The following is a 27,724-nucleotide window of genomic DNA, read 5'->3' on the forward strand; positions in this document are numbered from 1 at the left end:
GTGCATCATCTCCTCATGGACTGCACCAGAATTGCCAGTTACCAGATCTTACCCCTTTCTTCCACCAAGGCACTTGTAAGTTCTGGGGGAATGGCCCTAGCCCTCACCTCCGATCCAACAGGTCCCAGACGTGCTCAATGGGATTGAGATCCGGACTCTTCGCTGGCCATGGCAGACACTGACTTTCCTGTCTTGCAGGAAATCACGTCCAGCGAAGGTGGGTTTGTGCCCATAGGCGACATTGTTGCCGGTGATGTCTTTAAGGACCTGCCTTACAACAGACCTACAAGCCCTCAGTCCAGCCTCTCTCAGCCTATTGCGGACAGTCTGAGCACTGATGGAGGAATTGTGTGTTCCTGGTGTGACTCGGGCAGTTGTTGTTGCCATCCTGTACCTGTCCTGCAGGTGTGATATTCAGATGTACCGATCCTGTGCAGGTGTTGTTACAGGTGGTCTGCCACTGCGCGAACGATCAGCTGTCCTTCCTGTCTCCCTGTAGCGCTGAAAACATTGTTTAAACCCTTTACAATAAAGATCTGTAAAGTTATTTGGATTTTTACAAAATTATCTTTAAAATACAGTGTCCTGAAAAGGGACATTTCTTTTTTTCCCTGAGTTTAGGAGATACTCCCGCAAAGGTAAGATCAGAATTATTTTTCTAAGAGGTTCTCCAGCTTTATTGTAATTTGCTGCCCTCTGCTGCTCCTTTTTAAGTACAGCTACCTACATTTTCCTGTGCCAATGTAGTTTTTCTGTGGGTGGATCCAATACACTGGCTGCCTGTCCTGAGAATTTATGTGGGGAAGCAATAAAAAAGGCAAACACAATGCTAGGGTATATTGTCAAAAGTGTAGAATTGAGAACAAGGGCAGTGATGTTCAGACTGTACAATGCACTAGTTAGAGCTCATCTGGATACTGTGGACAGTTCTGGGCTCCACACTTCAAGAAAGACATCGCTGCTCTAGAGGCAGTTCAGAGGAGAGCAACCAGACTTATTCCAGGTCTGAAGGGAAAGTCCTACTGAGAGACTGAGGAACTGAACCTTTTCACCCTGGAACAGAGGAGACTACGTGGGGACTTGATCCAAGTCTTCAAAATCATGAAAGGCAGAAGCGACAATTTGGGAATATTCAAAAACAGACTGGATAGATTCTTGTACAGGATACACTTTCTTATGTTCTTACACAAGCGACTGGATACAGTATATGATAATCTCTTCCAGTCAATGCAAATGCATTTATTCTTTTTATGTAATCTTGCAGGGAGCATGCTATTTTGTTTGTGGTACCAAACTCTTCAGTCATTTTGTAAATTATTTTTCCCGAAAACAGGAATTATTCCATATCCTTACAGAGTCTCTTTTAATTAGCGTAGATCTCTATATTTACATAAGCAGCTAAGCCAGTCAACTAGGCTGCGTTGTGATTGGCCAGACCCGCAGTAAGGCGAATAGATGCTGTCTAGTTTGCATATATTTGCATGCCATTGCCTGGAGATAGAAAAACACATCTTAAGGGAATGAGACTATCTTTTTGTTCATTTTTGGGGTGTGGTTGTCAGTTTATTGTTTAGTTCTTTTTTATCTTGTTTCAGGAGATAGCTGCTTGCCAATGTGAATTTAGTATTGTTTCAAAATCAATCAATAGAGCAGAACAATAATGCAAATAAGCCTATATTAAGTAAGGTTGCATTGAAATTTAGAACTTCGTATTAGTACTGCACGTGGATTGGCAATGTCAGGTTTGATTTACAGTTTATACCTTTTTTGATATGTTAATTTGACTGGCAACATGCTGCTAATTATTTTTGCTGCTAATAATAATAATAATAATGACCACTGACAGGTGAAGTGAATAACACTGATAATCTCGTTATCATGGCACCTGTCAGTGGGTGGGATATATTAGGCAGCAAGTGAACATTTTGTCCTCAACGTTGATGTGTTAGAAGCAGGAAAAATGGGAACGCGTAAGGATCTGAGCAACTTTGACAAGGGCCAAATTGTGATGGCTAGACGACTGGGTCAGAGCATCTCCAAAACTGCAGCTCTTGTGGGGTGTTCCCAGTCTGCAGTGGTCAGTACCTATCAAAAGTTGTCCAAGGAAGGAAAAGCGGTGAACCGGCGACAGGGTCATGGGTGGCCAAGGCTCATTGATGCACGTGGGGAGTGAAGGCTGGCCCGTGTGGTCCGATCCAACAGACGAGCTACTGTAGCTCAAATTGCTGAAAAAGTGAATGCTGGTTCTGATAGAAAGGTGTCAGAACACACAGTGCATCGCAGTTTGTTGCGTATGGGGCTGCGTAGCCGCAGACCAGTCAGGGTGCCCATGCTGACCCCTGTCCACTGCCGAAAGCGCCTACAATGGGCACCGAAGCGTCAGAACTGGACAACGGAGCAATGGAAGAAGGTGACCTGGTCTGATGAATCACGAGTTCAAGGTGTTGACTTGGCCTCCAAATTCCCCAGATCTCCATCCAATCGAGCATCTGTGGGATGTGCTGGACAAACAAGTCCTATTCATGGAGGCCCCACCTCACAACTTACAGGACTTAAAGGATCTGCTGATAACGTCTTGGTGCCAGATACCACAGCACACCTTCAGAGGTCTAGTGGAGTCCATGCCTCTTCGGGTTAGGGCTGTTTTGTCGGCAAAAGGGGGACCTACACAATATTAGGCAGGTGGTCATAATGTTATGGCTGATCGGTGTATATTTCAAGGCTTTTTATAAAATATATCTCTTGCTGTAGGAGTTGACTTTCTTCTGCAGTCTGGAAATGTTGGAATTTGTCCATTTCTATCCACCAGGAAAAGTTACAAGCACTTACACACCCATGCTTGGCTATCTCAGCCCCAGAAAAGAAAAGAAAGCAGCCAAACACCAGTTTATCTGCTGCCGACTCCCAGTTGGCTGTCAAATTTAAATCTGACATCTACGGCAGATTGTACATTGGGCAATGCGATCTCTGAGGAGTGATGGTTACATTGCTTGAGGTCACTGAAAAAAGACACCAAGCCCCAAACTCCAAGCCTCCGTTTACGCGTAGAGTCACTGTCAGCGGCCGACAGACCTGCAGTGCAGAATCTGAGTCAAACCCCTGAGGTCAAACCTGCTGGGAAGCAGTTTGTCCAGTTTCATATTTGCATAGAAACGTCTGCACGAATACAAGCTACTGTCATTACATGCCCACATTGGCATTGTTTTTTTGTTGTTATTTTTTTGTTTTTTAATTTAGAATAATATGTTTTAGGAAAACAAGCAAGGGTCTAATTCTCAGAAAGATGGTTCCAACCCTCCATCTTTTTTATTTTATTTTATTTTATAAATACCTTATTTCACCTTCCCAGTAGGTCCTCCCCCCCATCATCAGTTTTTAATGAGAATTACTACTTAATAATAAGTGAACTTTGTATGTATGTAAAAGAAGATAGATAGATTATGATGCCCATAAATTAAGAGACTGACATAAGATAACAGTCCTTAACAATTAAATTATTTATTATTTTTGTATTTATTAGAAGACACGCAGGGCAAGTTACAGTTAAGACATGGATGAGGAGAGTTGAGTCTGTGGTAGCTTTGTGCCGTCTGGTCGAGACCAGGGTAGATAAGAGTCAACATCTTGAACTGGAGGCGAGCTGTGGAGGGAGCAGAGTAGTGGAGTAGTTTGTGTGAATCGACGCTGTGCATCACAACCAGTGCAAAGCGATTTTGGTGGGGGGGCTTCATCCAGCAGTGAATCTGTAAAGGATGATGATGGTATATTCACACACGCAGTTACAAAATGAGTCGGCTCACTATACTTTCTTTCTGTTTATGGCAACCACTACCCTGTCTGCAGGAAAACCCCAAATACAGTCAGACAGAATAGACTAAATGATTCAAAGATGTATCTTCAGACAAGAGCTGATGTTTTTCCTCCTTCTTTCTTTCTTTCCTTACAAGGTTCTCTATGGCTGATCTGCTGTGACACTATTCTTGGAAATCACAGTTTCATCTGCACCGGCACCTGCCTGCGCACACACAGGGCTCACTTGAGAAATACAATGAATTAAGTAATACTATTCCGGAACCGGACAGAGAAAGGTGCCTCTCCCAGGATGTGGTGCCGTCTCGTCATCTTATTAATCTCATGAAATGGAGAGATCAACATTCTATATAAATATGTGACATCATTGAAGGAATGAAAACGTTAAAATGGCCACAGCATGCACACATTGCAGGAGGAACAGACTGAAGATGGACAAGGAAGCTACTGAATTGATAACAGGAGAAGAAAAAAGGACCTAGAAGATGACCACCTGAAAGTCAACTTTGCAAGTGTGACCTTGATAAGAGAAGCAAGTGGAAACATCTTTGGGAGGCATTCATTCAGCAGTGGATCGATATAGGCTGATGGTGATCTCTCTCTCTGTATATATAGATTGATAGACAGACAGCTAGACAGAATTTAAATAGTAAAGCTACAAATCTGCTGCTTTAAAACTTTTAACTTTAGCTAATTTCTATTTTTGTTCTTGACCTTCTCAGTCTGTTCTGCTCCACTTCTAAAGAAGCCACAGGTATTTGTTAAAACAGCAATTTCACCAGAACACAGTGGGTGAGGTTTTCAAGAAAATATGATAAAGGAGACAGCACAACACAAAAGAATCACCGCGTCGGCAGATTCCGTGAACTGAATGTCACTCGGTCCTGCTGGGAGACGGTGGGCGTCACCCGCACTTGACATCTGAACACATGGACGGAGAGCAAAGAGAGTCCAGAACCAAAGGCAGATGTGTTTGGTGTTTCTCTAATGTGGATCTGCTGCGCCTGTGGAGATGTTGTTGAATGCACATGCAAATCCGCTCCGTGTTCCCACTTTACTCCCTCTTGCCCCATCTTTACCCTTTTGCAGCCCTGCATGCAAATCAGCTGCTCTTTTGCATGGGCTGCGATCCAGGTGCGCAAAGCTAACAGCAGGCATGTGTGTCGGGAGGAGCTCCAGCAGCACAATGCCGCTTACCGTGCAGCATACTTGTCCAAGTTGACGTTAAGGTTTCCTTATCAGTGGCAGTAAACTAAACGAGGTTCCCTTTTTACTGAATAATTGCAATCTTCTGCACATTAATTACAGATAACAAGTCTACATACACACAATGGTGACGTTGCATTCTTCGCACGCAGGTAAGTCAAGGTGTCATTTTAAATATGCATATATTTGTATATATATACATTAGTGTGTGATTGGGCTTAGTGTGCATTATACAACCGCCATTTGTAAGAGAGTTTTTTTTTATTTCTTTGGAAAATGTCTAAATTGTAGGCACAGTGCTGATGACGATTTTGGCATTATTGATGTTATTATTATTTGTATTTTTGTAAAATGTTACCATTACATTTGGTATTAGATTTATAGTAATAGTACATTAAAAGTAAAAGCTAGTGGTTTAACTGTAGTTTGGGGTAAATTGTTGCTATATTATTGTGTATTGGATATTTACTGAGCTTACTATATAGGAAATCATGAATTGGGATGATATGGAAATGAGAATAGAAGTCATCCTCAATCACAATGGATAAATGACGTGCCACAATTGTGAGCACACCAAAACCACTGCTGTTGCTTGGCCTATTTAATTGATGGAGTTCGTGACAGAGGACATGTCTTAGTGTGCACTGACTTCATATACATCATTTCTGTGAGATGTTGCCATTACTTCTGCCTGCATTAGGGTCTGGAATTAGAGTTTACTTACTTAGAGGTTACTTTTGCTCTGGACTTGGTGTATGTTTTTCTTTATGGGTTAAAAAACTTTCTTCTTATTATTTGTCACAGTACAATCCCCCTATAGCCTGAGCAGAATAATATAGTAGGCTTTATTTACATGGTATCGCATTCTATGAAATTGGAATATTTAATCACAATGTTCTGTTTCAATGCATAGGAATTCTTTATATTTTGAATTTCAAATATGTATTAATTTCACTTGTAATTTTGTCAGATCTGGTGTCCTTGTGGTGTAATATATAACAATAGATTATTTTATTTTACATGTGCAATTTAATGTTTTGAGATTGTGTTGGTGTGTATGGATCTTAATTCATTGCCATGCCTTGATGCAGACTGGATTTTATCATAATTTATAATTATTTTAAAAACCTTAACAAAAGGGGACACTTATAAGGGGACAAGTATAACCCAGATTTAAACTATTTAAACAAAAATTTCAAACTCAGACCCATTCTTTCAGGTCACTAAATATCATGTGTTTTACTAGCACAAGTCTGTATAATGAAAACGTGCGTAGTCTTGTATTATTGTGTCTTTATTTCAACACAAATTGTCCACGTTAAAAAAACAACTTGCATTTTGGCATCACCCAAGGAATACTAGACTACTTGAATGGTCTAAATGGCTTCTCATATTCACTACACAGAATCGTTATCATATAAGTTGCTTGCAGTTTTGTGTCAGCGGAAGAAGGCAGTATGTTTAAGGAAATGCAATCTTGAAGTTCATTCTGTTATTTTACAGGGGTATTTTGAATCAAACTAGCTATTTCCTCTTCTGTATGATCATGGTAGAATCTACCCTCCCTGCCTTAATCCAGCATTCAATTCAGAGGGATAATCCAAAGACCAACAAGGCACCGGTTCTCCATCCTGGTCCTATTTTGCATTTCATTTCAACTGAACTCCTGAAGAGTGATTGAGCACTTCATAGATCTATTTTGTCTTTTTTATTATTATTCTTTTTAAATCTCTCTTTCTGCTCATAGTCTTGTGTTCCAGAAATGCGTCACTGTCATGGGTAATGTTATTGCCTTAAACCACTTGAGGCAAATCTTGAAAGGCAAACTAATTAATGATGTGCAGACACAGGTGGTAATTGCACTGTTCCAATAAAATCCATCATAATCCCTTGATCATCTCAAATGGTTACATTCCAAGTCTTTTAAACAGACAGATGCAAGGAGATCTGAAACCCAGCATTTGAGACCAGGCTATCGTGATGTCCTGAAGGCAAATTGCACTATCAGCAGCTCAGAATCATTTTAATAATGCAAGTAGTTACGATTTAGTATTTAATAATTTGTGGGATAAAAACCAGTAGAGACTGGAGTCTCCCAGGACCAGAGTTGAGAACCTGATAATTATGGGGAAATCATGACCTCATTCAACTGGTCCAGATCATTCATGATGTCATTTGAAACTCCCTGTTTATGCAAACGAGAACTCACTAAGGCCGTGTCACAGTTTGTTCTCTGTGTGTGTGTGTGTGCATGTATTTTATTTTGTGTTATTGCTTCTTGTAGCCATTTTAAAAACAATTAGGCTATATAAGCTTAAGACTTTCTATTTTTACCATTATGTTTTTAGTGTGTGTGTTCCCCCCATTACTATAATGTACTATTCAACCTCAAAAAGCTTTCAAATCCAGGCATAACTTTTCACATTCATAAATGTTTTGGTCTTATTAGCTTAATAACCTTATAAATATGTGGACTGGATTCAAACCCTTTTGTGTAAGATTATATATGTGGAGTGTGTCATGTCCTTATGTTACTATCCAATTGCCCAAAAGAGTTCAGTCTCACCAAACGACAACATTTTACAGATAATCATAGTTTTTTTTCAATTCAGTAGCCTAATAAATCAATCAATCAATCATAAAAAACAAAACCCCTTTGGAAGTATCAGTCCACCTACTAGTTTATGTGTGTATGTGTGTAGGCATTTATTTGCTTAGCAGACACCCTTGTTCTTGGCAAGTTACAATATTATACAAGTTTTAATGTTTAAGCACAAATGCTGAGAAAAAGTGCAGAAGATAACTGCCACACAAAAACATACAAAAATAAAACAGAGCATGTGTATTTACAATAAAGAGCACATACATGTTATGCAGATAATTATGCTCAAAAAATGTAAACTAAGATTAATGACAAATAGTATACAAATAGTATATATGGTCTAAGAGTGTTATGCAAATACACGATGGCTTTTTTCAGCCAAACAGTGCTGCCAAATATGTACTCTATGACAGCAAAATGTGTTTTCAATTTACAAAAAGGTTTTTTTTTTTTGCTCTATAAATCACACTGTGTAGTTCACCAGAAATTTGATTACAATACATATTATTTTTGTAATTATTACAGACATTTTTACTTTTAACTGTTACTCCCACACCCCTGGGAAACGTGCCTTTCGATATTGAAAACATCTGAAAATGATAAACTCAATGAGATGAAGCTGCTTACCCAAATTGTCACAACAGATTGTTTCTTCCATTGAATTATCTCCTTTGCGTTTCTCCTTTGAAAAGTATTTTTCTCTAAGTAATGGCAAATGGGGAAAGGTGGTATACAAAAAATGAAATAAAAACAAAAGGTCTTACCATAACGCAATGTGTTAGTGAAGCGCATTGTTGTGTTGTTTGGTGATTGTAATACCATAAAGCAGTGTGACTGTTAAAATAGGTTAAACTGAATAATTTACATATCTTCCCTAAAACATTTCCTATGGGCTGGTGTGTGAATTTTCGTTTCATAAATAATCAATAAACTATTTCTTGCTGTCATTCTTTCAATATGTACCACTATTTTGTATACAGTTAGTTTCTGGTATATGTCAGAAACGGGAATACCGTTTAAAATGGGCGACTTTTCTAATGAAACTAATTAAAGGAGCCATTTCAATATGATATGCATGTGTAAATCATATAACATTTTTAAACCTTGTTACTATTTAAAATATTATTACATTTTGCAAACAGGCAAATATAATTGCACGATGAAATTAATGATCAATATATTATATTAAGGGTTTTATATACACACATAATAATAATAATAATAATAATAATAATAATAATAATAATAATAATAATAATAATAATAATAATAATTAAAAGTACATGTTAAAACACTACAGACATTATTCTGAATTCTAAAGTCAAGCCACTGTTGTGTTATGCAAAATAGGCAGAGAGTTCATAGGCTGCTGTGAGCTACATGCAAATAGGCAGCTTATCTGTATGTTGGACTATTAGGAACTGAAAAAAAGAGGTGAATGCGCCTATACCTTGACCCACCTGCCCGAAAAACTTTTGTGTCACAAGGTGTGTTGGGGGAGAATTTGAATAAAATATTCTCCGGCAGTAACTGACAGGAATCTTGAATCGTCCAGAGGATGGAGAACTGATCTTTTTCTATTGAAATCTGAAGCGCTCAACGTGCACTAGGCTGCCGAAGAGGAACATGTGTGATTAAAAAAAAAATCCCCAAAACTGTATTCGATCTATTTTAATGCGAACCTGTTTCAGAAAGTGTACGTCTCGACCAGTCTGAGTAAAACATATCTGGCACAGTAAGTCCGTTTTTGATGCGCATTTACGCATAGAATAGGCAGTGCCGTGTATTAGGGCTGGGAGGGCTGCGTCATAACCAGGGAAATTAGCAAGTATGGGTATAGTTAAATTAAACGTGACGCCACAGAGACACTGTGGTCACAAATGGCTGGGGACACCCTTAAACTTATGAATATTATAACAGCGATCTTGTGTGGGAGAAAAAAATGTGAAAGTCAGACTAAGAATAAGGAGATCATTTTACTGCCAGTGCGCACCCGGTTGCGCCGTTTGTGTGACCCTTTAGTAAAATCAGCTGTTTTTATTATTGCAGATATTAAGATGAGCGGTGAGGCAGTGGAGCCAGCAGAGACCCGTAACGACCAAGCAGGTAAGCATGAGGGACCTGTTGTGTGTTTGTATGTTTTGCACGCCAATGGAGAGCAGATGATGATATTAAGAGGCTGAGAATTTGGCACAATCTGCGTTTACCGACGGAAATCTCAGGGAACGGAATTCCCTTCATTCAGCGCAATTCAATGCAATTCATAATTTATACTTTCAGTTTCAAGATGTTTAAATTGTATCTGTACGGATTCAAGTTTGTGTATAGCCTACAGTTTACAATGCACTTGTGTTTAAAACATTGTGTGTGTTATTATAATATTGATCTTTTAAGTATTGCTGAGCATGAGGACAGCACGTTTTCCTTATACTAGTTCAACACTGTGAATGTTAGCAGATTTGCGTCGAGTTATTAGGGATGAATAAATTTGGTACTTGGTATATTATTTGAACACCAATTTTAAGTGTTTTATTGTATTATTCGCTATATTGCAGAAGTTTCATATTTGGTTTAGAGAGATATTTGTAAGCCTATATAGCGTGACAGTTTCAATGTACTTCTCTACTGCAATTTTACATAATTAAAACGGAACAAGTTACCCTGTAGCTTTGTGGTAAAAACTGCCGTTCTTCAAAATCTACTTCTTGCTTAAATCTAGAAGTTGTGTATAAATAGACAGTGGTCAACACTGGGGAACCAAACGATGATGTAGCAGAATTAATTTGAAGGGGTGTTAATTGTGGCTATGTTTTTGAATGTATTTATTTATTTATAAATGGTATAACTATAATATGAACTGTATACACACTAGACTTATAGTGTGAAGAGCCAGTGATATAATGCCCACTTCTTGCTTTCAAAATACAAACTTATCCTGCTTATCAACCCAGACTCTCCGTGGGTATCCACAGCATGAAAATGGTCCTACAAACAAATCTCACACCGGTTTCACTCTCCATCAGATGACCAACAAAACATGATCAAATAGTTGAAATCAACCTGGCTATGTGAGTTTCAAGTGAGCAGTAGTTAAAAATAATATTAATTTAAAAAAGCTTAGATACAGAAAAACAATGTGATTCATGATCAGAGTGTTTTCTTGAAACAATACACATGATTGTCCAAACTGTATTTTCTGTTTGCCAGTATTTACACTGTGCCATCTTCTTCTGTACGCTTGAGATTAAGATCTGCAAACATCAGGTGAACTAGGTGTGTTCCCAGTGACAGTATTTGCAGCTTCATCACTGTGTTTGTTTTAGTGCGTTTCGTTTATGTAACCATGCTAGGGTTTCCTTAAGTGAGTACGTTTTTAGAGTAAACAAATATTTTGAACAAACTAACTGGCATCTTAAATTCTCTCAAACACAGCGGAAACCTTCATTTCCCTGCAAAGTGGATAGAATTAAATGCAATTTTCTCTAACATGATGTGTTTGTTTCAATTAGGAAGTACTGAATTGCCAGAGAGTCGGCCAATGGTGAAGGATGGAAATAAAATTAGTTATATATATATATATATATATATATATTAAATAGTACATTGAAAGGGTTTCCAATTGGCACAATGGGTCAGATCCTATAGTCCAGACATCTCTGTTTGTATCTGGGCTGTCATAGCAGGATGTGACCGAAGGGCAGTGCTCTGGTGGGTTGGAGGAGCTCAAAAATGGGACAGTTGGTCACACAACAGTGACTCTGTGGCAGCTGGGAACCTGGGAGCTCTAGGGTGTTGCAGCATTAGATTTTACTGCCATGCGGTGCTGAGCCTGCACTGTTTTACGCTGGTTTGTCTGTGTGCAGATGTCCTACCAGTTCCTTTTTTGCATTGGTGACCATTGGCACAGCTGGGTGAGATGATGAAATGTCATTTTTGAATACATGTTTCATTGATCAGTGGCAATAAAAATATCGAACCTGCAGGCCGGTTGGCTGGACACTCGCTGTCATTGTTTATCACTTGAGCACTAGGCATTCCTATAGTGTGGATACAGTGTATCTCATAGCAGACCCCTGAGATGTCGTGGGTGTATTTTAGAAACAATAAATGTAATTTAGAGGTGTGCAGTTCTGAGTGGATGTTTTTATCAGCAAACAATCGCGTGGTTTGTGCAGGGGTGTAAGGTTCTCTACAATTTCCTTATACAGGATAATAGGGCCTTGATTTTGCCACAGTGTAACTGACTGTTATTAATGGAAAACATCATTACATTCTTTAGAATTAACCTCCATAAAAAACAAGACAAAACAAACAAAACAAAATGATTGTAGGATGCCAAGCAATGAATACTGCTGACGTAGTTTTTGAGCCTCGTACTTATACTGGGCAGGATTAGGGTTCAGCCCCTCTCTGGAAACCTCTCTGGATATTTATGTGACTCCTCTCTGTTCTCATGGAAAAACTGGGATTCACCTCGCTGGTGAGAAGTTTAGGAATAAAGCTACATATTTTGTGTTGGAAAGTATACAGTGCTAATGAACCAGCTTCACTCTGAACACGAACAATAACAAATCAACCTTTTACAGGAGAGTGTATAGACATTTCGCAAACCTACTTCTCATAAGTGTGTATTTATTTCACCTCTGCCTGTGTGAAGAGTTCAGTTTGTTTATACCGACCTGACATACAGTCCCGTCATCCCGGCAGTTAAACTGTCTACAGTTACCAGGATGTGCTTATAGTTGGAGGCGCTGTGTAAGCCAGCCACAGTTTATGCCCCCCAGACATGAATGAACATGGAACACAAAAAGTGAAATCCGGAAGAAACTGTCAATAAAATGTGGAAGTTGGAAACTGAATCCTCGGATGGAACAATAGTGCAGATGCAGTTAAGCCGACCACAAGCGACTGCACAGAGACGGGGAACAGACACAACAAATGTGTAATGCAACGTTTTGCTAATAAATGGTTTATCCAATTTTTCTGTAGCGCTTCAGATAATTACATCCTTTTCACATCCTTGGCAAAATCCAAAAAATGAGAAGTGTGTCAACACCATGTTTTGAGAGCTGTGAACATCTGCTTTGTGGGTTTTGTGGCTCAGATGATACAATATTGTCCACATAGACCATTCCAGCACAACAGAAAGCCTTTGAGAAGATCCTGGAGTTCACTGTTCACACTCGGGGTCCAGCAAGTAATGTCCTGAAATTAAATGAAAGCAGAATATAATCTGTTTTGGGAATATCATATTTTTTTATTGGTCTAGTTAGTTTGCTTCAGATGATGCAATGCTGTCCTAATGTTCTCTGTCAGTAATTTGTTTTCTGTTTTTATAGCCATTATGTCACTCTGTAAAGCGCTACCATACGAAGGGCGCTACACAAATACAAATTGATTGATTGATTTATATTTCTGTCTCTGTGCCCACCGCTGTTTTCAATGTAGGGAACTTATTGTGGCTGGACTGTGTGTAAAGGCCCATGCTACTGCAGAACGTGTTATTGGGTCTACACTGTAGTAAAAAAAAAAAAAAAAAGAAACACAAAACATTTCTCATCAAGCAAATTATTACGAGTCTTGCCCCCGGTGATAAATTAAAATGTGCTGCATGAACTAGTTTTGCTGGGTTTGTTAAGGAGAAAATAATTACCTCTCTGTTATATTGTACTTCTTGAACATTTCCAAGGAATTCTGACTTAGTACAGACACAGATGCAGTCCCGGGAACAGGGTACAGCATGGCACAGTGTGAAACGCAGATTACATTTAAACTGGATCCTGCCAGACTGTAGATCTGAGTGGGGACTGTTTTATCCCTCCTTGCGTGAACATGTTTCAAGGGCAGCATTTGATGCTTATGTTGTTTTTCTCAGAAATACCTGTTGTGTTCTGCCATGTCCTCAATCTATTTCCTAACTTATGGATGGCGCCTACTCGTTATCCAACTCCATGGCTGTAATCCAGTTCTGTACCCATAGGCCTGAGCACACAAGATTAAACTGGGTGTGAAACCAATGTGTGATAGAACATTTACTCAAGGATTTGTCCACCCATTATGTGTGGAAGGACAGATGTCTCACACAGCAAGCTTGCGTCCTGTTTTCTGTCCAAAAGTGGTCTATTCTTATTCACAACTTGTAACCGCAGCTCCTCACTCCACTGTTGAGTTTGAGTGGTAAGCTCTACTAAAGACGAAAGACTAAAGACGTTAGGTTACGAAGCGAAGCACGATTCCACTCCTGTCTCGCACACACAGTCCCAGTATGTATGGATTTCAGCTTCTTCTTTTTTAGCAGATTCAATTTGAAAAGTAACTCTCGGTTCCTTTGAGGATGCATTTCACTAGTACAGATGCCTTTGAGGTAATCATTTTAATATGTTTTATTATGAATAGCATGGAATTAATGTATATAATCTCATTGGAATTGTCAGCATTTCCGTTTATATATATAATTATTATTATTAAACAATGCAGAGCTACATACTAGTTCTGAGGAAAAATAAATGAGTACTTACTTACTTACTTACTTACATAAGTTAATAACTTTTTAAAATAGTTTTTAGGGCCCTGTGTTAGTAAGCAGTAAGAGTAATTCTTTATATATATATATATATATATATTTTTGTATTGAAGACTTATTAACTCAATCCTAGCCATTGCTATGTCATATGTTATCCCTGGATGTAGCAAAATCAAACCCTTTTCTGAGTTTTAACCTGATATATTAAAAAAAGCATAATAATACTTTATGGCTGTCCTCTTTAACAACACTACAATTATTTGAAAGACTTTGAAAATTTTTAAGACAGTGGCGCACAGCGTTGAGAACAGTATCTGTGGTTTAGTTTCTCGCTCTGAGTGATGCCTCGTGGAGAGTGCCGTTGGCTCCTAGTGCTCTCCGCCCACCCCATCTGTGGGATGAGCCTCCTGTGTTGGCCCTGCAGTTGTGGTGGTGCACCTGGGGGCCTCGTGACCATTCAAATACGAGGGCTCCAAAGGTTTCCAGGGAGACAGACCTCGGCTCATTTGCATGAGCTGATCATTTCCATACTGGAAGTTTGGCAGCAGCAGATGAAAATTTCCATACTGTAGGACACCAAACCAAGCACTCTCTGCAGACATGGAGGACTCGAATTTGAAATTCAAATGAGGAAGATTAAAGAATACACGAGAAGGTTAATCTCCTGTACCTGACAAAGGCCTATATATTGGCGCAGCCCTTGTTTTCCCCTCTTCCCCCATCTCGGTTTGTTTGTTTGCGTGTTTGGAAGGACTTAAATACAACGAAGAACCGATGAGCTCTTGTACACCTGTGACGGGCCAACCTTTGCTACCCATCACTTGATGGTTAATAAAAAATGTCCCCGATGTTTTATCTGAGGATCTCTCCAACTGCTTTTTGAGGCAACAAGACGGAGCCACAATACATTAATTACCGACAACGGCAGTTTCCCGAGACTGATTATTTGTGTTCTAGTTTCAGAAATGATCTTAAGAAGCTAAAAACAAAAAAGTCTGAATTGTAATTACTGAAGGGAATGCTACAAATATAAAATATAAGGAGGCACTGACATCAGATTTGCAAATAAGCAAAACAAGTGCAACATTAAGCAACACTTCAGCAAAGCATAACGCCGCTAAATATGGTCACACTTTGCAAAGTGATGTCGGCTTTTCAATGAAAGCACAAGTGAAAACAAAAACGAGAAATTCCAGGTATATGATTCCTAAGTTTGCACCATCACTCTTTCTAGGCATCTGCAAGTTGAGTTTAGCTCATGGCAATAACAATGAAAAGACAAACTTGTTGGGACATGGTGCTGCACACACAGACCTGCTACAGTTGTCATTCCTACAGTTGTGGGTTTCCTTAACATTGTTAAACTCTCCTGCTTTTACAGAATAATTAAATAACAGACACCGCTGCCTGATTAATGGCTTACCAATAGCTTACCAATATCATATCCAACACATTTATATACATATATTTGATGTGGTTGAAGTGGAAAATCTGAAAATAGGAAAATCACAATGGATGTATATTTGACTAATTCAATTTGAACCCAGTCTTTGTCAGAAGAAGCTTTTCTTTTCCAATTTTCCCGCCCATATTCTCTTCACAGTATTTCCAATTACTTGTTTTGTGTTAATGTGTCTTTTCGCTTTAGATGTTTTTTCCTCCACATATTCTTTGTGCAATCCACCCTTGTTGTATAGTTATACAATGGGTGATTTTGACTGTTAAAAATATGGTATGAGTTTGACATGGGCTTCAAATGAATATGGTGAAAATGGGCTTGGTTATCATGAAAGCCCTGTTTTTACATTAAGATTTGCACTGGTTGTCATCTTGACCCTTAGAGTTCTGAGCTGAATGTAGACACTCATTTCATTCTGAACAAAGCCATCTTTTATCTGATTATTTGCTGTATAAGTACACCCTGTATGCATGGTGTATTGAGCTGTATGTGTTCTCTTTTCTGCAGAAGACGAACGGAATGGACTAGACTTCACAAGACAGGTAAGGAATGGATAACGTCTCTCTCCAAAGATCCCTCTTCTTCAGAGAACTGGGCATCCAGCTGGGTTTGCAAATCTACAAACACTATTCCAGACCTCACACTCCTAATTACTCAAGGGAGGCTTATTTGAGGAAATGAAGTGTAATGGCAGTGTGACTTTCTCTCGAAAAGGGTCCTTGGAGTAATTTTACCTTTATTAGTGGACAGATTATCTCTGGTTGACTCGAGAGTTTGGAAATGCTGCTCTCCTTCGATGGATACTCACATGTCTGTGCAGTGATAGAGGTAGTTAATACTATCTGGGAATCTTTTGTGTGCACTGTCATTGTAAAGTGTAATCGAGTGGAAACTTTGCTCTTGTTTGCACAGGATCTAACCAGGAATTTTTGTTATATGTGAGAGAAATACATATTTCTTATTTCAAGATTGGAGGCTAACAAAAAATGGATTACATTATTATTTAATTGTGTGGAAATTCAGATTCCACCTTTATAAACAAAATCAAAGACCAATCCAGAATCTCTACATTTAATTTATTTTATAACAGTAATTCACAGCATTTAAGCTTAATCTTTTTTATATGTTAGGTGTAATGGGTTAGTTTCTGTGCATTGGCATACCTTTGTTACATTACAGTCACAGAAAAAAGTATTGCCATTTGAATCAGTGCTATTACTTATTTAGTCTAATAAATATTGTTTACATTGGTAAATCATTTTAATTCAGACAGGGTATTCCCATATGCAACTCTGGACATATTTGCACCACCTGTCTTAAATAAGTTCAAGTTATTATGATCCACTTCTTTCTAGAACAAACTCTGGGTTTGACTAATTGTTTGACTAATAGTTTGAAAACATTATAATGAATTCATTGGTATTGTTAAAAACATGATGTTTATTCAACCAGATGAATTCAGACGAAAGGCACCCATCCCTTTGTTTGTGACTCATTCATTGTAGACAAATGGGTTGCTTGTGTGATTGGTTACAGCTTCTGCTCTAAAAACTGTCACTTTCAAACTGCTGTCCCGTAAATCTGTCCGTAGAAGACAGTGCAGGTACACAAGAGATGGTCTTACTGTCTGGCCACTCTTGACCGTGGTCATTACAAGACTCCGAGGGGGGTTTGAGAAATTGGAGAGGCATGATTGGACCGAAGCCCGTCTGTCAAACTGAGGCGTTAATGTCCTTCAGGAACTGGGGTAAGAGACGTTCTGGGGAGTGCAGGAGCCCCTCAAGACTCTACGTCAATGAGACAGAAAAGCTCCGTCTCTCACCCGGACGCCACTCGGGCTGTGGAACAGAGTGTGCTTTCAGCCGAGAACTAAAGAAGCGCGAGACACAAAGGAGAAGGGAGAGGGACGTTTTATCGAGTAGTCCAGGCAAGAATCGCTGCAAAAAGCTATTGAGGGCCCTAATTAGGATGCACCCCACAGCCTTCCAGAGTGCACACCATGAGAAATAAGGAGAACACACAGGTTAGAAAAACAAACTTAAATATAGTCCCCCTCCCTCCTCTCACCAAATCCATGGCCACAAGGATTAGAATTGTTCTCCTATTTTACATATAAATCTTTACAACAGATTGTTGCCATTCTCTACATAAGTGTTTATACCATTATATGACTTGAAGGACCTGCCAAGCAGCAGATGATAGATATAACAAGATTAATCAGTCTATTTTGTTCATGTTGGGTAGTTAAAAAACAAAACAGATGTTCACAGGCAAGAAATATAGTTATCTTAAGTAATGCAGAACATCTGGATACGCCACGAAAAGTTGTATTTTTGTCTTACAATTATGTCAGATTTGGATGTAATTTTACACCGCGAGTCCTTGCCCAAAGCCTTTCTACTTCTTGGTACTTAAAGAAAGAAAATAAATGTGCTGCTACATTCTTCAGAGTGTGATTCACACAGTGAGTAACACGAGTGGCGGCAGGATGAATTCCACCGAAAATTATTAGCGGACAAATGTGCGGCTACCGAGAGTCAGGACTGGATCGGGGCTTGCTGCCTTCCAGCCTCTCTGATCCAACTCGTCAGGAAATGAGTCCCAGGCGCTGCTGGGGAATTTGCATATCGTCTTGCCAGCAGGGAGGGAGGGAGGGAGGAAGGGGGTGTTCACCAGAGCAGTCTTCCCGTTTAACCGGTATTCAAGGTCTACCTTGCCTGGGAACATTATAATATTATATTATAATAATTATTATTAAATGATATTAAAGAAAGGGGGACGTGCCTTCTTCTGACAGCTGTAGAAGTCAGTTTAAATTGTTTAATTCGATCCAATCTGTGTACTCCTCTACTGCACAGCTGTCTCTCTGTAGCCAGTTCACATCCAATCATTCTCAATCCTTCTAATAAAAGCGCCTACTCCCGTACATTACAGGAATGCTGAATGAAGATGCCGCGTATTTTCCCCTGCCTTTCTTGCAGAGATAAAACGTGGTCGACTATAGATGCTTACATATGGCATTTGAAGAATGTGAGTTTGTGATCTTCCAGTAGTACAAGCTGCCTCCCGAGGAAAGATATTTGCCTTGAGCCACCCTCGAAGGAGTTTGACTTGCGGAGACCACGTTTTAAGCCATGATCTCTTCCTCCCTTCCTCGTCCCATTCTGAAAGAGACCAGACTTGTAATGGCTGAGAAAAAACTAAAAACATCTCAAGTTATTTGACGCGAATGTTAACTATGCAGGAAGGGTTCACTTGCATATTGACACCCGTTCTTAAATGCCACTTTTTCTTCCTGACAGATTTAGCGTCCATGTATAGCTGTCTCTCTCCACACCACTCCCTCTTTAAAACGATGACTGATGCATTCAATGACCTCTCCTAATACCCTGTCTCTTGCCTTTAGATCAAGACAGAAGACATCAACGACTCGCCACATTCTGTGTCCTCTCACAAGACATGTCACCTCACCCAGGGAGCCTCGATGTCTGGGGGACAGCTCTCTGGGGTAAGGACGAGGAAACTTTTAGTGGGCTTGGACCGAATGTCCCATCTCGTATGAGGGGGACTTGGACCCTCTCTGGATTTTCCGATGCATTTTAGAGTCTTATAGAAACTATGGTATAATACAAAGACTGTTATACAAACCGCGGAGAACCATGGAAAAGCAAAGCACTACATCACAAAACACACCAGGCTACCAGAGCTGATGAATGTCAAAGAGAAAAACAAACAAGCCTAACACAATACGACTTCTGCTGCCTTTTAAAATCGATTCCCCTTCTCAGTTTGTCCTGCTCGCTCTCTCCTCAGGATTTACCCTCCCTCCACCCACTGCAGTCTCTAGTATTGGTGCCCGGGTCCCACCTGTCTTCCAGCTCTCCGTTCCTGCTCTCTCAGACTCAGACCGGCCATCAAGGTGAGGCACGAGTAAAGAGTAGTGGGACAGCAGGCGGCAGATCTTTCTCAAGCATGTTGTTGCAACACTGATATGTACAGGGGTAAAAACATATAGATTCATCTTGGGAAGACCAGTTCAAGTGGTGGAAAACATAGCTTGCGTTTGTTTGTTTGTAAATATTGCCCTTGTATCGGTGTGCTTGTGTGATAATATTGTGAACGTCCTGTATCTCACAGACATGTTTACGAACATTCACCCCTCTTCTCTTTAATTGGCAGCTTTTAAGGCATCAAAGATCATTTCCCGCTGTTTGTTGTATAGTAGCCTCGCTGAAAAACATGGTGTCCTGTGAATGTGTAAGCTTGGTGAAAACTCCTGTCCTGCTGAGTGACAATTGCTACACAATGCAATAGAGTAATATCAGAGATGCATCACAATTACAGTGCATTACATAAGAACATATGGTGAGGGGGTTTAGCGAGTCTCGTACTTTGTTTTCTGCACATTAGAACCAAAGAACATAAGAAAGTGTCCAATCGAGAGGAGGCCATTCGCCCCATCGTGCTCGTTTGGTGTCCATTAATAACGAAGTGATCCAAGGATCCTATCCAGTCTTTTTGAATTTCCCAAATTGCTGGGGAGTTTGTTCAGATTGTGATGCCTCTCTGTGTGAAGAAGTGTCTCCTGTTTTCTGTCTTGAATGCCTTGAAACCCAATTTCCATTTGTGTCCCCGGGTGCGTGTGTCCCTGCTGATCTGGAAAAGCTCCTCTGGTTTGGTCTGGTCTGGTTACCCTTCATGATTTTGAAGCCTTGAATCAAGTCCCCACGTAGTCTCATCTTACAATTACATAAGACGTGTTACGTGATATTGTTCTTCATATTATGATTCTATGATTTAGATGTAGGCAGTCTAGGTTTTTAATTACATATTATCTTCTCTGAAATTGTTTCTATATGCACCATATATATGTTCCTTATAAAGACATATATGCTTTAATTTGAGGGGTGAGTGTTTTGGAGTATAAGCCTAAGGTCAAAAGTAAATACATATTTAAAATGGTTCCTCTGGCTCCCTCTACCGTTGTATCCTAGATGTGTTTTATGCCATTTGAAATATCCAATTTCCAAATCACAATAACTACCAATTTGCACCAAAAACTGTTTTGTGTTCAAGTTGATTCATGGTAAGGTAGGCAACTGTCCAATCAAATGCCCTTTTACCTCTCTGTGCCTCTAATCAAACTAGAAATCCAAGGTTTCGCTCAGGAAAAAAGATCAAAGAAGTGCATGTGCGTGTAAATCCGAGTTGGCGGTGCTTTAAAGACAGCTTGTCACGGTACATCGCACTTAGTGAATCTTCCTTCCTGCTGCTGCTTGTCAAACACAGGCAACCCAGAATGAAGCAATTAAAATATTAAGAATATAAATTGATAATCATGGTAATTTATCTAAGTTTAGAATTATACGTATATAGTTTTGTTATTGCTGACAAATTGCCCTGCTTTTATTATTATTATACTGATCTTGTTTGATAATCCGCTGCCTATTTGTGTGCAACATTTGCATGTGTCAGTTTTGGCAGCTACCAGGAACATATTTTCATAAAGCTACGGGTATGTCTTGTACTGAGAAGGTGATAATAATAGTGACAATAATGTATGTATTTACTTCTCACCAAACAGCAGCATTACAGGTGAGACAAAACAAGGAGGAAAAGAACGTTTTAGCCATATGTATGGATTTTCTTTTCCCACATGTAGTGGGAAATGTCAGAATCAATAGGAAATCTACAAGAAAAGTGTTATCAGATGTTCAAAGCTATATTTAATTACACTAGGCTCATCTTGCAGTAGAGAATGGGGAGACAATTGTTATTTAGGTGTATTTCAGAATGCAATGTAATTACCTATTATTACCTATTACCTATTTTTACCTTGCTACCTTCCCTCACACTTCTGTTCTGCCTGACTTTTTTCTGCTGAAATGATATTTATTTGAAAAGTAGAACATATAATCATGAAAATGAATGTCTGATGCAAGAAACAGTTGGATAAAGCTGGTATTGATTACCTATTGAAAACCAAACCAGCCAGAGGACTTCCTCTTGCTTGTAACCTTTTGCGTGTTCTCATGTTTATTTGGTTCAGGTTAATATACAGTTAGGTCCATTAATATTTGGACAGCGACACAATTGTCATCGTTTTGGCTCTGTACGCCACCATAATGGATTTGAAAGGAAACAATCAAGATGTGAAAGTGTAGACTTTCATCTTTAATTTGAGGCAAAACGCCCCAAGAACAAGTAGGAACTAAAGACAGCTGCAGTGCAGGCCTGGCAGAGCATCACCAGGGAAGAAACCCAGCATCTGGTGATGACTATGGGTTCCAGACTTCAGGCAATCATTGAATTGAAACTCACAATTTAATTAATGTTAGTTTGTCCAAATACTTTGGGGGGACCACATATATAAATGGGTGTAATTCCTACACTATTCACCCAATTTGGATGTAACTACCCTCAATTTAAAGATTAAAGTCTACACTTAAAGAACATCTTGATAAATTCATTGTGGTGACGTACAGAGCCATGATGATGACAATTGTGTCACTGTCCAAATATTTATGGACCTAACTGTATGTATTATATTTTTTCTGAACAGCTTTACTGCAGCAAAACCTCCTCTCGCTGCCCCCCCAGTCTCAGTCAGGCCTACTGCAGCACCAGTCTGGATTAGCACTCACTCCCCAGGTAAGGGTTGTCTTCTTGCAGCTCGACTCTTGTCACTCTTGTATTCTCTGGGACAGCCCAGACCAAAAGACAAGGGATTAAACATATATATTTATATATTAGCTGCATGAAAAAAACTTTACCTCTTTATTATAACAATTGTTGTTATTATTATTTTTATATACAGGCAGTAAGTCGGTCAGGCCTCTCAGGGTCCTCTCTTGATGGGCACCTGGAGATGCCACCTCACCTTCAGGTCCCAAAGCACATGGGCTCACAGCAGGACGAACCCAACGACCTGGAGGAGCTGGAGCAGTTTGCCAAGGCTTTCAAACAGCGACGCATCAAACTGGGCTTCACACAGGTACTAGGAGGGGGAGAGAGCCACTGGGCAGAGAGACTGTGTGAAGGTTCGAGCTAGTAGTCATTAAAATATTATTCAGGTCTCCTTATGCAGGTTAATTTACCCCTGAAGCACTTTACCTCTTGCTTAGGGATAATTGTTTCTCTGATTCTTGGAAAAAACACAAAAGCTTTCCACAAATACCAACACTAGCTGTCACATTCACGTTAATGTTGGTCTTTGTGTTTCATAATGTATTCTTTTATTAATTAGTTAATTAATACTGTTGTCATATTTATATAACTTGGAATTGACTCGTTTGAACTTGACGAGCGCCTCCACAAGACAGGGTGAGACAGGGTGAGTAACAACTCCACTGTTCCACAGAAAGCCTTTTACTTTCTCTCCTGATGTGTAACCCTTTTCCCTCAGGGAGACGTGGGGTTGGCGATGGGGAAGCTCTATGGCAATGACTTCAGCCAGACCACCATCTCCCGCTTCGAGGCTCTGAACCTGAGCTTCAAAAACATGTGCAAACTCAAGCCCTTGCTGGAGAAATGGCTCAGCGATGCGGGTGAGTCAGTCTGGGTGATGTCTCAGCAGGACACTTTGGCAGCTGCTCTGGCGAAACCACTGGCGTGACAAGCTTTACACGCCCCCTGTCACAAATCAGCAGATTAGACTGGAATGATTACATTTTTCCAGTGTATTGGCATGCTTTGCCGTCCCACGCCTGACTCACACATGGCCTATGTTTTGGGGAGGAAGCAGCCAAAGGTTGGAAATCTGTGATGCGGTGAAGTGGGTGTGTGCGACAACAACATGCTTCCCCTTAAGATCCCGCCTGGCAAAGTCTTTTGTTGTCGTTTTTCTGGATCAGCCGGCACATGGCGATCTGCATACACATCCTAGAATCGGACATCCTAGGATCAGATATGACGTATGAAATCGAATAATCTGTGCAGACAATGTAGATTGGCGGCTAACTGTTTGTCCACCCCTCTCCCCGCAGAAAACTCCCCATCGGATAGTATGTCCAGCGCTGCCTCCATGCCTCCCCTTATTGAGGGCTTTGGCCGAAAGCGGAAGAAGAGGACGAGCATCGAGACCAACATCAAGCTGACGCTGGAAAAACGCTTTCAAGATGTGAGTAGTGCCTAACCTCTTCAACGACACCACGACACACCGGGGCGTGCCGGGTATTCTGCTTCAGCATCGCCACCATGCAGACCACAAGGGGGTAATGACTTAGTGATCTATACTCCTGGAGGAAAATACAATTAATGAAGGGGCGCTGTGGTTGGGGGTCTTGGCCGCCTGCAGTTGACGACTGACATTGTTGTGTCTGTGCCCGGCAGAACCCGAAGCCCAGCTCGGAGGAGATCACGCTGATTGCCGAGCAGCTGAGCATGGAGAAGGAGGTGGTGAGGGTCTGGTTCTGCAACCGGCGGCAAAAGGAGAAGAGGATCTGCTGCCCCCTGTCGGCGTCCGGCATGAAGCCACCCACTTACAACTCCAGACTGGTGAGGCTGTCAGGGCTCTCTCCCCTCTCCTCTCCTTCCTTTATTAAACAGATAGAAGTTCATATATTTTTAAGTGTAACCTGTGTTGCATCCTTTGGGACACCAGTGATTCCAAAAACGACACTAAAATTGCCTTCTAGTTGCACCAGAAGTTGTGTTTGCTTTGTAATAGTAGGTTGACATTATGTAAGCATTCTTTTAATCGCCTTGGCTCAGTGAAGTTAAATGGCTGGATGACTCTGCCTTTATTCTGAAGGAAGCCGGGGAAAGACACAGTTTCTTAAGGCCATTTGAAAGATTTGCGTACAGAAGAAATCCAGTGACTCAGCGATATACAGAGGGGTGCACCAAAGCATCGATCTCATCAACTTAGACCCAGTCTTCTCCATTCATACAGCCAGCCAATCTCACTCATTACTTGATTGAGTGTTGATGGATCACCTGCACACTCTCAGTTCCAAAACACCTGATGGTTTTGCACAGTTTTGCTAAATTGGTCGTTTCCACTTCCTGTTTCAGGTTTCCACTTCCAGGTCATTCAGTCCACTGGCCGTCTCGCAGGTTCACAGCACAATGAGTGGAGGTGAGTACAGGGCGAAGAACACCGTCCAAGATAAGCCACAGAAAGCATCAGAGGCCATGCTGAAAATCATATGAGACTAGTAAAATAAACAAAGATTGCGTCAGTAAAAGATCAAAGCTCTTTGCTCCGGGAGAAAAGTGGTTCCTCTGTTGGGAAAAAATGGGAACAGGTTAAAGGGACAAGCACAGTTTTGTAAAGGGATTGGGTCTGTTTGGAGTTCGTGGAGCAACATATGAAGTGTGCACCATTTTCCGTATTGCAGTGTCGTCCAGTTCATCTCCCAGCAGTCCCAACCGAGGCGCCTCCCCCAACAGTCTTTCGTCCAATGGCAGTGCTTTAACATCTCAGGGCGGCGGCCAGGCTCTGAACACCTCTGGGTAAGTGCAGTTTACTACAGTCCTGAAAGAACAGTTCAGACATAGATAAGTATGAATGGGTCAGGAATGTTCTGAAGCATCTCAGCTGGTGGTAAAAATGTTATGTTTGCTTTTTTCAGTTTGATATATTTTTTTTAAAGACACTTATGCACGCAATTAACATTTTTTGGAGCTGGCTTCCCATTTTAAACTTGTGAATGTGTTTCTTAAAACATAAAAGGAACTTTACGGATAGACAAAAACAAAGCTGTGTTCACAAGCATGTTTCTCAGATGTAAACCCAGTTTTCCCTGCAGAATGTGACCAGTTGAAAGATCTGCTTCACTGATTTAAAGATACGACCGTAAAATGTAAGAACAGTGAGACTCGCCCAATGGCGCCACCTTCTCAGTGATCTTCTTTGATTGCTTTCCTCAGGTCTTGGTATCGGTCTTGGAATCACTCGGCCTATCTCCACTGAAGTATCCATTCATTTCATCCCTGTTCAGTGCAACGCAGAATTAGACAGTTTGTACAAACCTGTTGACCGGAAAGGTTGAATGCAAAACCACACGCCAGAGGAAAACAATTTCAAAAGCTTTAAAAAACAGATACAATCTGCCAATCCCTTGACTGTGATGGCAGTGAAAATGTGTTGGACCAGCCTGGAGGATAATTAGGACAGAATTAACAAAATAAAGTTGACCAACAGAATACACACACTATGTGCCGCAGTGAGAGCATACAACGGTGTGTACTTTAATAACACGATGTTACAGTTACAATGTTACGGCTAAACATCACTTTCTTTTGAAGGAAAAAATATTTATTTTGGCAGGTACATTTTCTTAATGAGTTTCCCTGTTGTTCCTGTAATAATGTACCAGTGTGAGACTATAAATACATTCATAAAAAGGTTGTGGACAAACAACTGCTCACTAATTTAAAGTGTGCCACACAATAGTGCCTAAATAAGGCTTATACTTCTGCATTCACTCTCATTAAAATGGGGAAATCACTGTAGGGTACAGATATTGAGTGTTCCCTAAGCCACTTCCTATTACTGACAAAAATAAAATGAATGCTGCCACACACTGAGGTCCCACTCACTGAAACTGAAACTGAACCAGTACAGGGTGAGCGTCGAGGCTTTTTCCAGCCGCTGCTTGATTTGAAGGTTTTAATTATTTCCATAGGAGAGATATAGTGGATGCAGTTTGCCACAGATGCCTGGCGGTTCTGATTGATATTCAGGCTTTCGTAAAACTAGTTTGGTAAAAAGATGCTTGCTACCAAAGATGTCCCACACTCAGGGTGCTCAACAAAGGCACCACAGTGCCACCTGGAGGTAAACGGACATGCCGATCCGTATCTGCGCTCTTACGGATGCAATAACTACCAAAGATTTTTTTTACATCGCAGCAAAAGTTGGATTTCCAAGTGATTTCTGCTGAAGTTGAATTGTGCCACACATGTTTACACTACACTGTAAATGCTTTCTTTGTTCTCTTTTGTTTTGTTCAGTACTGCCTATGTCTGACGTGGATTTGAAAGCAACTTCCCCATATGCCACAAAAGTCAAATATAGTCTTGAGAAAATGTACATACGAACTGAAAATATGTTTTAAATATTATTGGAGAATATGCCTTAATTTCAAGTTGTTATAATATTTTGTTTACCCAGATACTAAGGATAGACCTATTTTGGATTCATAGCAGCTTTACAGGGAAAGTTGTTTTCCACAATGTTTGTACTTAAAGGTGTTTATTTTATTTCAGTTTTCTTCATTTGAATGTACAATTGACTTGTTATTGAGAATCTTGTTGTTTTTGCTTTGTTTGGTTTTATTTTTGTACCTTGAAAATGATGTTTTGAAGGACCCTGTGGGTGTAATATAGGGTAAAGGTAAATGTATAAAAAGTTCAGTTGCTGTTAAACTCTGTTCTGTGCAATTGTATCGCAGAAAGTTACACACAGTTAAAGTTTCTGAACCTGAGAGACACTTTGCAACCAAATGGGAGGAATAATGTTTTGATCTTCGTTTCTTACATGGGGTTGAGTTTTCAATGGGGATGTTGTTATTTAAAAAACTGAAAACATTAAAATTTGTGAATAGAAATCTCAGTCTCTGTTCCCTTGTTTTAATTTAAGGTAAAAACATGATGGCAAAGCCCTCTGCTTCAGCCACTGGTTAGAAACAGTGTGTGAACGCAATATGAAAATCAAAAAGAAATACAATTTTCATTAGACCCCAGTGCAGTACAATAAACCGTCAGCGAGACAGCCATTTTCTAGCTATGTACATGGATACAATAAACAGTTTATGCCCTTAGTGTAGTGAAATGGCAAATATCTAGCAACCTGTCCCACCACCTTTTCCAGCTGTTCTGGAGCAATGTATCGGACAGGTCTTTCACTCCCAGCACAGCCTGTTTCTGGACGGCAACCCGGGTTCAAATCCTGTGTCTGAGTTTCTATAGTGAAGAAGTCCAGTCTGGAGTTTTCTGCAATCAGTGCCCAAGAGACCAAGTTGAGAGATGTGCGCTTAAACGTTTACAGTTGTCAAATAAAGGGAAAAAATGGGGTGGAATCACACTTGATTGTGTCTTTCTTCTAAACTACTTTCTTTCTATTGTGGTTTTACTTAATTAGAATAGTTAATAAGTATTTGTCCCACATATGACATAC

At 40.1% G+C, this 27,724-nt stretch overlaps 1 protein-coding gene across 3 annotated transcripts; it reads left to right on the top strand.

Annotated features, from left to right (window-relative positions):
- Nucleotides 1-5,023: 5,023 nt before the first annotated feature.
- Nucleotides 5,024-27,160, top strand: pou2f3 (POU class 2 homeobox 3). 3 transcript variants are annotated; one of them, XM_066710167.1, is made up of 13 exons: nt 5,024-5,168; nt 9,668-9,724; nt 16,108-16,142; nt 19,007-19,108; nt 19,414-19,519; nt 22,163-22,251; nt 22,418-22,594; nt 23,006-23,147; nt 23,586-23,719; nt 23,932-24,096; nt 24,616-24,679; nt 24,942-25,056; nt 25,474-27,160. In XM_066710167.1, the coding sequence occupies exons 1-13, from the start codon at nt 5,141-5,143 to the stop codon at nt 25,514-25,516; spliced, it is 1,257 nt and encodes a 418-aa protein (XP_066566264.1). In that variant the 5' UTR covers nt 5,024-5,140; the 3' UTR covers nt 25,517-27,160. The 3 variants fall into 3 exon arrangements, with proteins under 3 accessions (XP_066566264.1, XP_066566273.1, XP_066566255.1); XM_066710176.1 differs by lacking the exon at nt 5,024-5,168 and adding an exon at nt 9,057-9,353; XM_066710158.1 differs by lacking the exon at nt 5,024-5,168 and having other exon boundaries at nt 9,455-9,724.
- Nucleotides 27,161-27,724: the final 564 nt, after the last annotated feature.

The sequence above is a fragment of the Amia ocellicauda genome, chromosome 1 (genome assembly GCF_036373705.1).
Source record: "Amia ocellicauda isolate fAmiCal2 chromosome 1, fAmiCal2.hap1, whole genome shotgun sequence".
In the NCBI taxonomy this organism is placed as follows: Eukaryota; Metazoa; Chordata; class Actinopteri; order Amiiformes; family Amiidae; genus Amia; species Amia ocellicauda.

What these genes read in the sequence shown, in the direction of transcription:
- pou2f3 (XM_066710158.1), top strand. Translation starts at nt 9,499, where the DNA reads ATGGCTGGGGACACCCTTAAACTTATGAATATTATAACAGCGATCTTG. An exon ending in GACCCGTAACGACCAAGCAG is followed by an intron (nt 9,725 to 16,107) that starts GTAAGCATGAGG and finishes TCTTTTCTGCAG; the next exon opens with AAGACGAACGGAATGGACTA. An exon ending in CTGGGGGACAGCTCTCTGGG is followed by an intron (nt 19,109 to 19,413) that starts GTAAGGACGAGG and finishes CTCTCTCCTCAG; the next exon opens with GATTTACCCTCCCTCCACCC.